Source organism: Carassius carassius, chromosome 12 (assembly GCF_963082965.1).
Source record: "Carassius carassius chromosome 12, fCarCar2.1, whole genome shotgun sequence".
NCBI lineage: Eukaryota > Metazoa > Chordata > Actinopteri > Cypriniformes > Cyprinidae > Carassius > Carassius carassius.
In genome coordinates, this window is record NC_081766.1 from 19,442,695 (window position 1) to 19,457,163 (window position 14,469).

The 14,469-nt window shown below is 36.1% G+C and overlaps 1 protein-coding gene and 1 pseudogene across 1 annotated transcript in view; one reads left to right on the plus strand and one right to left on the minus strand.

Moving 5' to 3' along the window:
- Positions 1-1,153, minus strand: part of LOC132155060 (retinoic acid receptor RXR-gamma-A-like) — a 27,435-nt gene extending 26,282 nt beyond the window's left edge. Inside the window, exon 1 of the mRNA XM_059563833.1 lies at positions 998-1,153. Coding sequence (XP_059419816.1) covers positions 998-1,028 — 31 coding nt within the window. The 5' untranslated portion in view covers positions 1,029-1,153. The remainder of the gene's footprint in view (positions 1-997) is intronic.
- Positions 1,154-7,790: 6,637 nt separating this feature from the next.
- Positions 7,791-10,038, plus strand: LOC132154347 (dual specificity protein phosphatase 12-like; annotated as a pseudogene).
- The last annotated feature ends 4,431 nt before the right edge of the window (positions 10,039-14,469 follow it).

Genomic DNA, 14,469 nt, shown 5'->3' on the forward strand with positions numbered 1-14,469 from the left:
ACTTAAGTCATTCTAACAAAAGCTGGACGATACACAAACCTGAACGCAGTGTAAACCATTCTCATGAAGATCATTCATACCAGAGATGTTAAAAACATGCCTTTTTATTTATTTATTTACTTTTCAAGATAAATTACATGTCGCTCGTGATGGTTAAAATAATGTCTTCTATTTAGTCGTTAAACTACGACAGTTACCTGACATAATAGCATCTGCAAAATAAAATCAATTTCACAACCGAGTTTGTGAAGTCTTCATAATGGGAAAAAATGAAGTTATGACACATTATGACAAACACGAGTGTGTGCATACTTTTCAACACCACAAGAAAGGAATTAAACATACGATAAAACTGGATGCTGGGTTAAGTTACAGAAGAAAACGGCGCATGCTGGTGATCTGTCAGACCCATCGGGCAGCATTTCCCTCAAACTTAGTTTGATGACTGGGGCAAATGTAGATGTTCCTAAGTCTAACTGCATGACAAGAAAATAAATAAACATTTTCCACATGTAGTTAAAATATGTTCGGATCTTCAATGGGCTCGTAAATGGTTGATTTTAAATGCCTTCTAGTCAAAACTGTTGCGAAATAAATAAATAAACAAATAAATAAGGCACAGCACACTGCTGTCCAGATACCAACTGAGAGCCATTAATAACTACTCGACAGCAAACAGTTTAACAAGAGGCGCTCTGGAAAGCTATAAATTACATAACCGCAATTAAAGTGCCAACCCCTGACCCTGACTGAGAGGCACAATCTTTATCACCTGATTTTAACATTGGCACTGGTTCCAAGTCAATACACATGACACGACTGAGCCGATAGCTCAAGCACGTACAATTTATGAGCATTTCGTCCAAAGTCCGTCGGAACAATCCGTAGCCTACTTCAGATAACACACGGCACGCGGGGACACTCAAGCGCAGAGACATGGAAAGAAAACAGCACGACTTCCGGGAATAAAAAAGACGTAAAACTACGAAGCACTTACTAAAATGCAGATATGTGTCGTTATTATCCATGTTTGGAAGAATGTGAAAGAACTATCCAATTTTCTCGCAGAGTGTGTTGGTTTGTCGTTCTGGACGGCAGCATCTCCCCGCTGCTGTCCGCGAGCTGACTGAGGATTCGCTGCGCACACTTGGGGCCCCACCGAGGGGGAGGCGAGGGCCAGACCTCTCCCAGTGACATCCTACCGAAGCTGTACAATTTGCAAAATTAAACGCGTGCAACATACTGCCCCCCCATGTTTCACAGAAAATAAAAATACAGATTTTTTTATTATTATTAATATTTTAGTTTGTTTTGTAAGCTGTAATTCCAAATATTATACAATTTTGGTCATATGCAACATACAGTTGCTATCTAGTCAGTTGAATGCATACTAGCTACTTATCTTTTTAATTATTTTGCATTACTGTGATTTAAAATGTGTTAAAAAAGTGTTAATAACCTATTGAAGATTTTTCCTACTATTACTGTTAAAAATAAATTTTCAGTTTTTTAAGTTGCTAATAAATTGTAGTGTAAAAAAATACTACATCTTTCTACTTCAAAATTTCACATTTAATTCAATGTTACTTGCCTGTATCTGAGTGAAAATTACCACATCTGTTTTTTTTCAGTGACTTTAACTCACTCTAACACTCATGTAGCATCAATAAAGCAATTTGCTCATTTAAATGTTTTCAGTTAGCTAAATATATAAATTAAAAGCAAGCAGGTGTAATGGGAAGTTTTCTTATTTAATTTCTAAACAGTAAAATTTTCATACTAATAAAAAATACTAGTTTTTATCTGTGTAAAATAGCCGAAACAGCTTTCATTAAACCTATCGACACCAAGTAATTATTGTAGATTAGCATTCTCATTTGTAGTTTTGTTGGGTCAGATGATTTTCATAATATTCTCTGTCTACAAACTGCTTAGTGCAAGATCTGCTGACCGTGGCCTTTGAGATTTTGGAGAAGGGGGAAAAAAAATTCTCCAAATTCCAAGCGCTCAGTCCCCACAAGGCTACCAGAGGGTCTGAAAACCCCTCGACGCCCCCCAAGATCTCTTCAGAGTGAGGGGTCATTTAAGGGTGAGCTCCCACTACCTCAGGAGGTTATTCAGGAGTCACCAGCATTCAGAGTTTTGAACTCCTGTTTCGGAGGACACTGAGAGAGAGCGTTAGTGATGACCACTCTTGTCAGTCCATGAGCTGGGCTGTCGAATGGGAAAAGCACACTGGCTCCCATCCTTGTAAAAACCCAACATAAAAGAACACAGGGGGATGCTAACAAAGATGAATGGCTTCTCTTCCAACTCATTCCACACTAATCAGGGCCTTTTCATTTGTTCCCTGTTAGATAATGTAAATTTGTGGTGTCAAAAAAAGGGACTAAAAGGACAATTTATCAACCTCCCTTTTATCCCTCTAATGGAGCCACATGTTCCAGAGCATTACAATTGCCCTGAGCTGCAAAGAATATTATAGCTGAAAACAGGGTAACAAGAATGAGGATTAGATTTCGATGCGAACATGAGCGACATAATGATTCCTGGTGATGTATTCAATCCTGTTGCTTCCGTTAATGAGAGAATGGCAAGCATGATGCTTTTCTTTTTCTCAATGCAAATAGGTGTAATTGCTTTTAATACGGCTAATGGAATATAAGGAAATTAAAGGAGATCAGGCGGTCGAAAGAAAGCTCTAAATCACTGCAGATTTGAGAGACAGCTTGTGGGATTATCTTGCTGTTTGTTCACAACAATGGCTGCCAATGGACCATTCAGTTGCAGAGTGTTGGAGACCTCACCCTTGCAATCATCTATCACCAGTTAAAAGCAGAGCGGCCCACCCCTTAACCTAACAGTCACTGATCTGAGGCCAGCCAGGAGAAACGAGCAGTCTGGTCATCTCACCCTCAGACAACAGCCCGTGTCTGGGGGCACCACGTGGCAAATACAAACACAGAGCCAGACAAATGTGCCACAAACGTCTAAAATGTTCATCTTCAAGCTAAATATTCATGCAAGCAAGAGTGATCAATATTTATCCATATCAAACCCTTACTTGCCTTTTTTTAACTGGTAAAGTGAATTAGTGCTGCAATAATAATAAAAAGTAAATCTGAACAAGACAAGCCTAATTAATCATCTCTGGTCTTTGTCTTAATATTTAGAGTTCAATACAAGTTAAGATGAACCAACATCATTTGTGGTTGATTACCACAAAAATAATTTTTAATTGTCCTTTGTTTTCTTAAAAAAAAAGGAGGTTACAGTGAAACTTAATGGAAGTGAATAAAGTAGATTTCTTAATTGAAATGCAGATATATAAAATTATTTTGTAAAAGCACTTGTAGCCAAAAAATATTTCAAACATTGTAGCTAAACAGTTTCAGCTCCCATTGACCTCTATTGTACGCGCGCAAAATACAACAGGAAGCAAACTGTTTGGTTACCAAGATTCCTCAAAATATCTTTTATGTTCCTCAGAAGAAAATCATACAATTTAGGAATGAAATGAAGGTGAGTAAATAATGACATATTATTGGTTTTAGGTGTTATATGCCATGACAAAGAAGTAAAATCAGATTTTACACAGGTCTATGGAAGGTTTTTTTTTTTTTTTTTTTTACAGTAAAATCATATTATTAACTCACATATTATGTTCATCTTGTGGCTGTACTTTTGAAATTGATCATTTAACCTTTATGGCCTCATTCACTTCCAATGAAAATATCCCACTACTTAGATTTTTCTTTTTAAAGAAAAGAAAAGATGGGTGCCACTTCATTTTTGTGTTAATCAATATTATGCCACAAGTGCTGCTGATTGAGCATCACTTCTATGGAACCAGGAATATTGCTTTAAACCCTGCGTGCAACAATGGTCAGCTTTTTATCTGATCAAGTGAAGTGAAAACCTGTTTGAGAAACAACCTTCCTCTTTGCTCGACTGATCATATCATAGGATAGATTGTGTGTGTGTGTGTGTTTGGGGGGTGGTTCTCCATCTGTCATACACTCATTAACAAAGCCCCCTCATGTTTTAATCAGACCCCAAACGCAAACCACGCCCATGCACACACACACAAACGCACACACACTAGTGAAACCACGCCATGTATCATCAATCTCACAGGTCATTAATCTAAACACAAAGGTAAAACATGCTGCAATTTTTGGGTGTGAAACCTCTTTATGATGCAGACCATTTCAACAAATCACACACAAAAAAAGCATATCAGTCTGCTTTAAATCAAGCTTTGTGAACGAAAGCAAGATTGCAATTAATTAATTAATCACTATATTTTATTGCATTTAAAGGTCAGCTCTGGCCTTCAGATGTCTAATGAGGAGCCTAAATGCTGTTGCACACAAACTTCTTACAGGAGAAAAATTATGACATTCACACACTTAAAAAAGCATAAGACAAGAAAAAACAAACACTTTGATCAATCTAAGGAGTTATGAAAAGAATTTGACTTCATCAAAAACTGTGTGATCCCCAGAAAACTGGGTTAAACTTCCAGCTCGGAAATCATTCCATAGTATTATGGCAGAGTGCTATAATATAAAATATCCTTCAGCTGCTTTGTGACCAAGTGAGAGAAAAGCCTTAAGCAAGAGATCCAGAGCTGACCTCCAGGAAGGACTGCCAGCCTCACCTCATGAGTGGCGTCCTGCTACTCTTTCACCACAGGATGTGCGTCATAAATCTTACTCAAGCCGAATGACAGACAAGCTCATGGGATGTGACCCATGACATACTGATCAACACATAAGTACTAAACTTAAACCAACATGCAGGCACACAAAGCAGGGAGACCTATAAAATATGTATCAAGGGAAGTGTATTTGTGGAAACCATTGTAAACCCAGCAGATCAGCATTTAAAAATAGTTCAAAGGTTAAAGGTTTAAAGTCAAGAATGCATGTCTGAATCCCACCACTGATGAGTTTCTCCACAAGCATTTAATTGTTGGCCTTCAGGTGGATTCTAATAAAAATGAAATTATTCATTTATTTGCTGCAGTCTGCTGCAGTATGGTTAGACTAAATTAGAAATAATACATTTATTCATTCATTCCTAATCTGACTAACTAGCAATATTCCACATACTATGAATATTCTATATAACACCACTGATGAGTTTCTCCACAGGCATGCATTTTTTTAATGGAAAACATAAGAATAATGAATCGGAACTATATATAATTACAGAAAAGAATATCTAAAATATCATAATCCCTCCAAAGTTAATGATAAGTGAAAGTTTGTGAGTACCTCTGTCAGCATGATCATGGGATACTTTCTCTAGCGTCAGTAAAAAGTATATGCATATAAATAGAAAAGAGGAAAGAACTGAGCGATCAGAAAATATATTACACAATGGTTTAATTAATCAATGTACGCAAATGCAGGAACACACTTGGCAATAAAGCATTCGTTTCTTGAAGCACTGAAATAGAAACAGCTGAAGTAAGGCTACCCTGAGTGAACTTTAAAGAGGAAACAACAGGGCAAAATCAATTGTACCTTAAGAGCGCACACGTCTTTGACTGCCAGCTGAGAAGAACTAATGTTGTGATGCATTCTGCTTCAGCCCTAGTAGAGTCTTTTGAATGAATAACAATCATGAGCTCTGCAGGGAAGTTTCAAATAGGCTGCAAAGGCCAGGTGCATTTGAGGAAAGGTAATAGTAAGGAAGGCTATAGTAAGGAAGTTATTATATACACAGTGGCCACAAAAAGTATTTGGACTTCTTTGCAATATATAACATTTTTATATCATATAACATTTTTAAATGTATTTTAGTAATGTGTTTTAGTATAGCACACTTTTTAACAAATAGTTCATTCCAAAATGAAAATTTGCTGTAAATGTTCTCACCCTCAAGCCAGCCCCAATATACTATAAGTTTGTTTCTTCATCACAACAGATTTGGAGTAATTTAGCATCACTTGTTCACTAATGGATCCTCTGCAGTGAATGGGTGCCATCAGAATTAGAGTCCAAACAGCTGCTAAAAACATCACAATAATCCACAAGTAATCCAGATGACTGCATGCAGTCCATCAATTAGCATCGTGTGAAGTGAAAAATTGCATAGGAAACATGCATGGATAAAGTTGTGTGGATTGCTTGTGGATTGTTATGATGTTTTTATCAACTGTTTGAACTCTCATAATGCAATTTTTCCCCCAAATCTGTTCTGAAGAAGACACAGATTCATCTACATCTTGGATGGCTTGAGGGTGAGTAAATAAAAATTTTTGGGTGAAATATTTCCTTAATCTAAATTTTTCATATAAATAAATTTGTAAGGTTTTAAATGATCAACCATGGATCAAATTGACATCCTCAAAGCAAGCAGGAAAATAAATAAATAAATAAATAAACAAATAAATAAATAAATAAATAAATAAATAAATAAATAAATAAATAAATAATTTTCATACCAAAAATATCCAAAAAAGTTAAGTGAGTTCTGAGAAAATGTCTTATATAATTTATTTGGATTGATTTCTTTTCCTAGTTGTTTTTCATGCAATAAATGCTTAAAAATGTTCACATAAATTTTTGCTGAACTAGTCAAACTGTCAAAAAAGTTTAGTGTAAGAGTGACCAAGAGACCAGTTACAGCACAGGACATAACCTTTTTTTTTTTTAAAACAGTAAAGATTTCAATAATATTTTCAGTTTGTAGGTCTTCATAGAATTCAGAACTTTTGACAATTTCTGACAAGGACCAAATATGACACCCAAAATGTATTTGCGTATGCTTTTATAAATTATTTTATTTTGCCTAGAAGAATCGTTGCATGTAAATGACATTTCCTTCATTGAAAATACTGAGTCAAGGAGGAACTTTCAACAATGATCTGTACTTTTCATTTCCTATCAGTGTCCTGTTGCAAAAGCAAATGAAGTTTTGTAACTCTTAATTTCATGAATGGTGCAGGAGAACAACCACGAAGATTGCAGGAGAACAACTTGAAGGCTGTTGAGGTCCACACAGATGTTCATTTCTAGGAAGCATCAGTTCTTATTGCTTTAAGCCCTTAATCCTAAATCTGCCTTTCTGGGTTTAGACAAATGGAAGATTCTGGTGCAAATTTCTGATGCTCTTACCAAAATCAATAACCCTAATCATCACGTGACAGCTGCTGACAAAAAAAAACGTGTGTTTCTGCTTATCTGGGTTTCATGTGATAATCAGTTTTCTTGTGAATCCCAGGAAAGACATACGTGCAACAGGTTGGACAGGGATTCTGAGGGACCATGTGAGGCTAAATTGGACTTGTCCTGAGAGGACCAGTCAGATTAAAGCACAGGCATCTGCTCTGTAATGGGTGCAGTGACTTGTTTATGTGCCATGTAGAATGACTACTCCACCATCATGCTCACCGAAGACTTCTAATCAAACTGTATTCTAATATCTCTGAGAAAAGACACAGTTATCAGGAATGAGGTAAGAATTAGCATATATGTAAGTGAAAAAGACAGCATGTGCTGGACATGAGGTGCAGTGGAATGGACTCCTTCACTCAAATGTCCTAGTTTTGGCTTTCATTAAGCACATGCAGGACAGCCAAAAGCTTTGCAAAAGGGCTAGAACTACAGGTCTAGACCACACTACAGGAAATGATAGGATGCAAAAGAGATCAAATCTAATACAGTGCAGATCCCTAAGGTACAGCTCCTTTAAAATTATGTTTTAAACTGATTATGGTTCTACAATAAATCAAGACCCTTGTCTCTTGTTCTCCATGAACTTGGCTGAACATGACGATGGCAGATCACACTACAACGCTAAGGTCTGTCTAAAAATGGAGCAGACTTGAAGGCCAGTTGAATAGAGTTTCTAGGGCTTCATTTTTAAATTGCCATTTTGCCAGTGCCCATATAAGTTACAGTTAGCTTAATGTCCTCGTGCTTACATTGAAATTCAATTTGATTTGAAAAATGACGATGTAAAAATGCTAATATCAGTGTCTTTATTTTCTCATAACATGCCTAAATTTTTGAAAAAAACAACAACAACAAATCACATAGACAGGAATGACAATATTTTCGAGTGCGATTCCTATTGATAAAAATCATACCACGTTTTTCAATATTGCAATATAAACATCAAGTATTTATTTATTTCATATTAACGCCCTCTAGAGGCATTGTGAAGCTTTAATAATAACAACGTTCTGCCCGGAACTAAGAAGTTGACTTTGTTTTGTTTCCGACGAACATTTTACCGGACGTCCTTCTTGACAACAAGTAGCACGTTCGTTTGATATTTACACTAAATTCGTCCTAAGAAGATCTGCAAACAGAATGATTTTGAATGAATAAACTCGACAGCGAATGTTATGATTTGTACAAAACTTATCCCAGGAAATGCAACTTATCAGTTATTAGCAGAAGTGAAGCTAAGAAACTCATTATGTATTAAGCAATGTGTATGTAATAAAAGTATGTAATACCCAACAGCGCATTAATTAATACACATTCAGATAATTAGCAATGTGATAAACTATCAATGTATTCATTTAAATATTTAGATTCAGATTTTTTACAATTAATTTAAAAAGCCATGTAGGGCAAAGCAGAAGTGCTGCTGTGGTTACTGCTCACCTGATGAAAACACAAGATCGGAATTTACAGGATGCATGTACTAAACTATGAAACTTAAAACTCTTGTGAGAGCATTATTATTGAATAGGGTTCCACTCATTTTCTCAGAATGAATGAAGAATTTATGGACCAGCTGGCACTTTATGAATTAATGGATTGTAAAGTAGAAAATTAACCATGGTTTTACTACAAATAAAACCTAAAAACCATGGTTACTATTGTTAAACCATGGTAACCACAAATTAACCATGGTTTTGCTATATTAACCATGGTTTAACCATGGTATTTGTAGTAAATCTGTGGTTATACAAATGGTAGTCAACACGCCAAAAAACCATGGGCTACTACAGTTTTACTATAATAAAACCATGGTTATTTTTCGTACGCCACAGATCTCTTATATAAACAGTTTAGGTTGAAGAAAATGACAGAAATATACAGGTATGTACATAATTTGCTTTTTTGCTTAAAACAGTGTACACGTGGGAAGTGATTTTCATTCAGCTTTCTACACCCTTTAATATTAATACACTTATGAAAGAAATACAGAAGTCATGTGTTTCCATTCAGAACTCCAGAATGTGACAAAAGATGTCTTCGCTGTTGACCCTGCACAAACCCAGAATGCAGAAGCTGTATAGAGATGTAGAAAGTGCAGGTAAAATATTTTTAGTTTTTTTTAAAATCCTGTTTACATCCTCTCAAGTTATTTTGAATTCACAACACTGCAGTCATAACCTGCTGTTGTCTTGTTCCCTACAGACGCACACTTTTCTGTCGCTCCAGCATTCTCCGTCACTGTGTGGGAAGTGGAGCCTCTGCGTTCTCTCATGAGAAGACGAGGATAGTGAGGATCAGAGACAGTGCACATCTTACTTTATAGAGCCGGTGCAGTGGATGGAGCCGCCCTTACTGGGTGTTATGGATGGACAGGTAATACCTCACTGCTTCACACATCTGGACACACAATTAAATAGAATTATCAAAACATTGTTCTCAACGGTACATTTGTTTAATGCTAAAAAAAACATGTTTACAAGTGTATATTCTTTGATTATTGAGAAAGAAAAAGGGTTAGATTTAATATTGATAGTTTATTTAAAAAGTTAAAGATACTGCATGATATTTTGTGCTTGGGAGGCCAGAGATTGTATTTGCTGTGCAATAAATGCGTGTACTTTTTTGTTTCTTTGTTTTTAAAGGACATTTCAAAGTAATATCTCTCTTGTGGCTTTTGTGTCCCAGGTGTAGCTCAAAGCTGGGCTCCTTTAACTGGTCTGGTGAACAGTGTTTGTGTGGGAGCTGGGTAACACCAGCCTTCCAGATGCACAAGAACAGAGTGGATGAAGTCAAACACATCAGTATATCTGCACTCAAATGACCCGCCATTAAAGATCTGTATCATATGCTCAGAGTCTTCAGTGTCACAAGCTCCTTCAGAAATCATTCTAATAGGCTAATTTACTGCTCAGGTAAAATTATTATAATTATCAGTGTTGAAAACAGTTGTTGCTTAATATTTTTGTGAAAACCCTGATGCAATTTTTTCAGGATTGTTTGATGAGTAGAAAGTAAAAAAAAAAACAGTTTTAAATAGAAATCTCTTGTAACATTATCATTGTCTTTACTGTAATTTTTTTAACAGTTTAATGCATTCTTGCTTTGTAAAAGTATGAGTTTCTTTAGAAAAAAATCTTACTGACCCTAGGCCTGTCGTAATAATCAATATATCGATTTATCACACATTATATGTACATAATCTCAATAATTTTGGTGATGCAATATATTGGCCATTATATTTGCATACAAATTTATGTCACCGTGTTTTTTGCATTCTACTTACACCTGTGTCTTTTGCAGCTTTTCGTACATAACGTTGTGTAGTTGGTGCTAGTTCAAAATGCTTCTACAAAAAAGTTTAATCTGCAGATATGGCTTTGTTAAGGGATATGTGCTTTGTGCATATGGAATATGCAGAATACTGGGGCAAAATATCACAAAACAAATAGTTGTTATCGCAACAGGCCTAACTTACCCCAAACATTAGTCTATATTCAGGATATATTTTATTGGTTCTGTCTTTTTTCTAAAGTAGCTGAGTATGGTTGATTTTACCAACTTTTGCATCACACTGTAAATTAAAATTATTAGTCTTCGCAAAAAGATCTCAATTGTACTGCAGACGTGGGTTTTTCCATCCTGTAGGTGGCGACAAATAGCTAGTAGGCCTACTGTACAGTTGGATTACATTTTGCGTGATAATCAAAACTGAGAAGGACAAAGGAGTGTTAATTTCCGTTTACACTGGTGCTATAGATGACATATGATCAGCATTTAATGCAAATGTGAGACTATTTGGTTTGGTCATGAAGTACTAGATGTGTTAGTGCAATGCGTTAATCTCTTCTAACAGTTTTGGCTTCTGGCTCGCTTAATCTGCTGCTATAGAAAATGAAAAAAAAAAAAACTGCTCACAGAAATTATAAATTGCATTTAAGTGCCACACAGAAAACAGTTCCTCCATTGGACATCATGTACTGCATATTTGTATGTAGCACTAGTACAGATTGATGACCATATGGTTTCTTCCTGGCCCTCAGTTCATAGATGTTTATATGATGTTTATTGAGGGAGTCTGAGTGACATTGTGGGTGGTTATGGCATTGAGTTGTGAGATCCTGTTGTGTTTATGAGGGTCATATCCTTCATGTTATGACCTGAACTCTCTGTGAAGTGTGAAGGAGTGAAGAACCACCCGCTGCGCACGTGCGTAATGAGAGAGACTCCATCAGCTGAGAGAGGAGCAGCATTTCATGAACACACTCCTCAAAATGTAATTCCTATACACACTAGTTGTTTTTTTGTTTTTTTTGCCAAGAATATTTGAATATTAAAATAATCAAATTGGTGTTTTGGCAGGAGTATATGTGGTTTACTGAGATCACAGACTAGGAAAAGAAACCAGGAAAATGCACTCAACTCCTTACTGATGTTGGAGTCATGGTCTTGCTTAGAGCTGATATGGAGGTGTGGAAAAGCTAGGCATCTGATTGGATCAGAGACTCACTTAAAGCTGTAATCAGGCACTTTTGTGCATGTGCCAGTCTTCACCTTTTCAATAGTAGCAATTTAGTCTAAAATACTTTAAAAAAATTTTTTTATACTTTCAAGAGTAGTGTAAATTACAGTTTTTACAGACATGCCATACATCTGAAAATTAGAAAAAAATGCTGTTCTTATAAGTCAAGGCAAGGCAAGTTTATTTATATAGTACATTTCGTACACAATGGTAATTCAAAGTGCTTTACATAAAAGAAAGTAAAATAATCATGAAGAAAAATAATAACAAACATAAAAACAAGCAATTTTAAAACTTTGGAAATTATTAAAAAATTGACTTATTTAAAATGAATTTAAAACAGTTAAAAATAGAAAATGAATTTACATAAAATACAGTGAATACATAAAATACAGGGCAATCAGTTCGGACATCGCACAGTGCTCATTCAATAAATGCACAGCTAAACCGATGAGTTTTGAGTCTAGATTTAAATGTGACTAATGTTTTAGCACATCTGATCTCTTCTGGAAGCTGATTCCAACTGCGGGCGGCATAGTAACTAAAGGAGGACTCCCCTTGTTTTGTGTGAACCCTTGGTATTTCTAACTGACTCAATCCTAATGATCTGAGTGCTCTGTTAGGTTTATATTCAGTGAACATATCTGCAATATATTTTGGTCCTAGGTCATTGAGTGATTTCTAAACGAGTAAAAGTACTTTAAAATTAATCCTAAATTTAACTGGAAGCCAGTGTAAGGACCTGAGGACTGGTGTGATATGCTCAGATTTTTGGTTCTAGTCAGAATCCTGGCAGCAGTGTTCTGGATGAGCTGCAGCTGTCTAATGGTCTTTTTGGGAAGGCCGGTGAGGAGCCCATTACAATAGTCCACCCTGCTGTTGTGAACAAGTTTCTCCAAGTCTTGACTGGAAACAAAACATCTAATTCTTGCAATGTTTTTTAGATGATAGTATGCTGATTTAGTTACTGCTTTGACATGACTACTGAAACTAAGGTCTGTCTCCAGAGCCACACCAAGATTCCTGACTTGATTTTTAGTTGTTAGACCCCTAGAGTCAAGGTATGCATTCACCTTGAAAACTTCATCTTTGTTTCCAAATGCAATAATTTCAGGTTTTTCCTTGTGTAACTGAAGAAAGTTCTGGCACATCCAACTGTTAATTTCATCAATGCACTGGCAAAGGGAATCAATGGGGCTGTAGTCATTTGGAGATAAGGCTAGGTAAATCTGGGTATCATCAGCATAGCTGTGATAGGCAATTTGGTTCTTTCTCATTATTTGAATTAGTGGGAGCATATACAGGCTAAACAAGAGTGGTGCAAGAATTGAGCCTTGTGGGACTTCACATGTCATGGACGTCCACTTAGACTTATGCTCTCCTAGACTCGCATAATAACATCTCCCTTCTAAGTATGCCCTGAACCATTTGAGTACCATCCCAGAAAGCCAGACCCAGTTTTCCATTCTCTCTAGTAGTATGTTATGATCGACAGTGTCAAACGCTGCACTGAGATCTAGCAATACCAGCACAGATGTTTTGCCAGAGTCAGAATTTAAGCGAATATCATTTATTATCTTAAAGAGTGCTGTCTCTGGTATCCATTTGAGTTTTAGTATTTGTTCAGCTGATTAAAAACTACCTTTGATATTGGTCTATAATTGCTCGAAATGGTGTTATCAAGATTGCTCTTTTTCAGGAGGGGCTTAACAACTGCAGTTTTCAGGGAGTTCGGAAATGTCCCAGAAAGAAGTGAGGCGTTCACCATTTTTAAGAGATTCTAAACAGTTAAGCACACTTTTGAAAAAAGATGTGGGAAGTGTGTCAAGATAGCAGGTTGACAATTGCTTCAAAAGTAGACATAGTATCTTTTTGATATTGTGGCCAAATCTGTGTGACCTCTGCATTGCTTGAGGATGTGCCAATCACCTTCCTGATATTGATGATCTTCTCAGAAAAGAAGGAAGCAAACTCATTGCATTTGCTGTCTGAGAGCATTTCACTGGGAATCTGACTATAAATGGAACAGACAGTATTACCTTAATTGTGAAACTGGTATTGGCTGGGTGTGTGAGACTAAAGCACAAGAAAGTGTACATGTAGATGCTGTACACTTACCTATATTACACAGTGTCCCAGTGTAAGGACTTTTTTCTATCAACGGTTTAATATCAATATAACAGTTTAGCCTGGCTGTTAGCATTTTCAAAAGTAATTCCAAAATCAAAATGTTAATATTCAATTCAAGTTTATTTGTATAGCGCTTTTTACGATAAAAATCATTACAAAAAATTATGTTTCTACAATATTTAGTAGTAGCTCATAAGTGGTGACTGTCAGTTTGTGTGCATATGACAAGATTTTTCAGAAAAATTAATACAAGACGTAGTCAGCCAGACGATGAACATTATTAACAGCAATTATTATATGATGCAATCACACTTGTAGCTTTATTTGTTAGTTCTGTTTGTTGATTCAGGGTTAGTATCGTCTGGGGTCCTCTGAGGGGTCAGCATCATCTCTTGTTCTGGATCCAGACTGGAGCTTGTGTATATCCTAGTTACCACGGGATGTAAATCCAGTGGCAAAACAGAGAAACAAATAGAGACATAATTAGCATAGCTGCTGTTTCAACAAAGTAAAATTAATTAGTTTAACCCAAGCTAAAGAATAAGAATGAACATTTGATCAGATGCAACTGCAGACACAATTTAAGAGATGCATTATTCGAATGCTTGGCGAAAGAGATGCGTTTTTAAT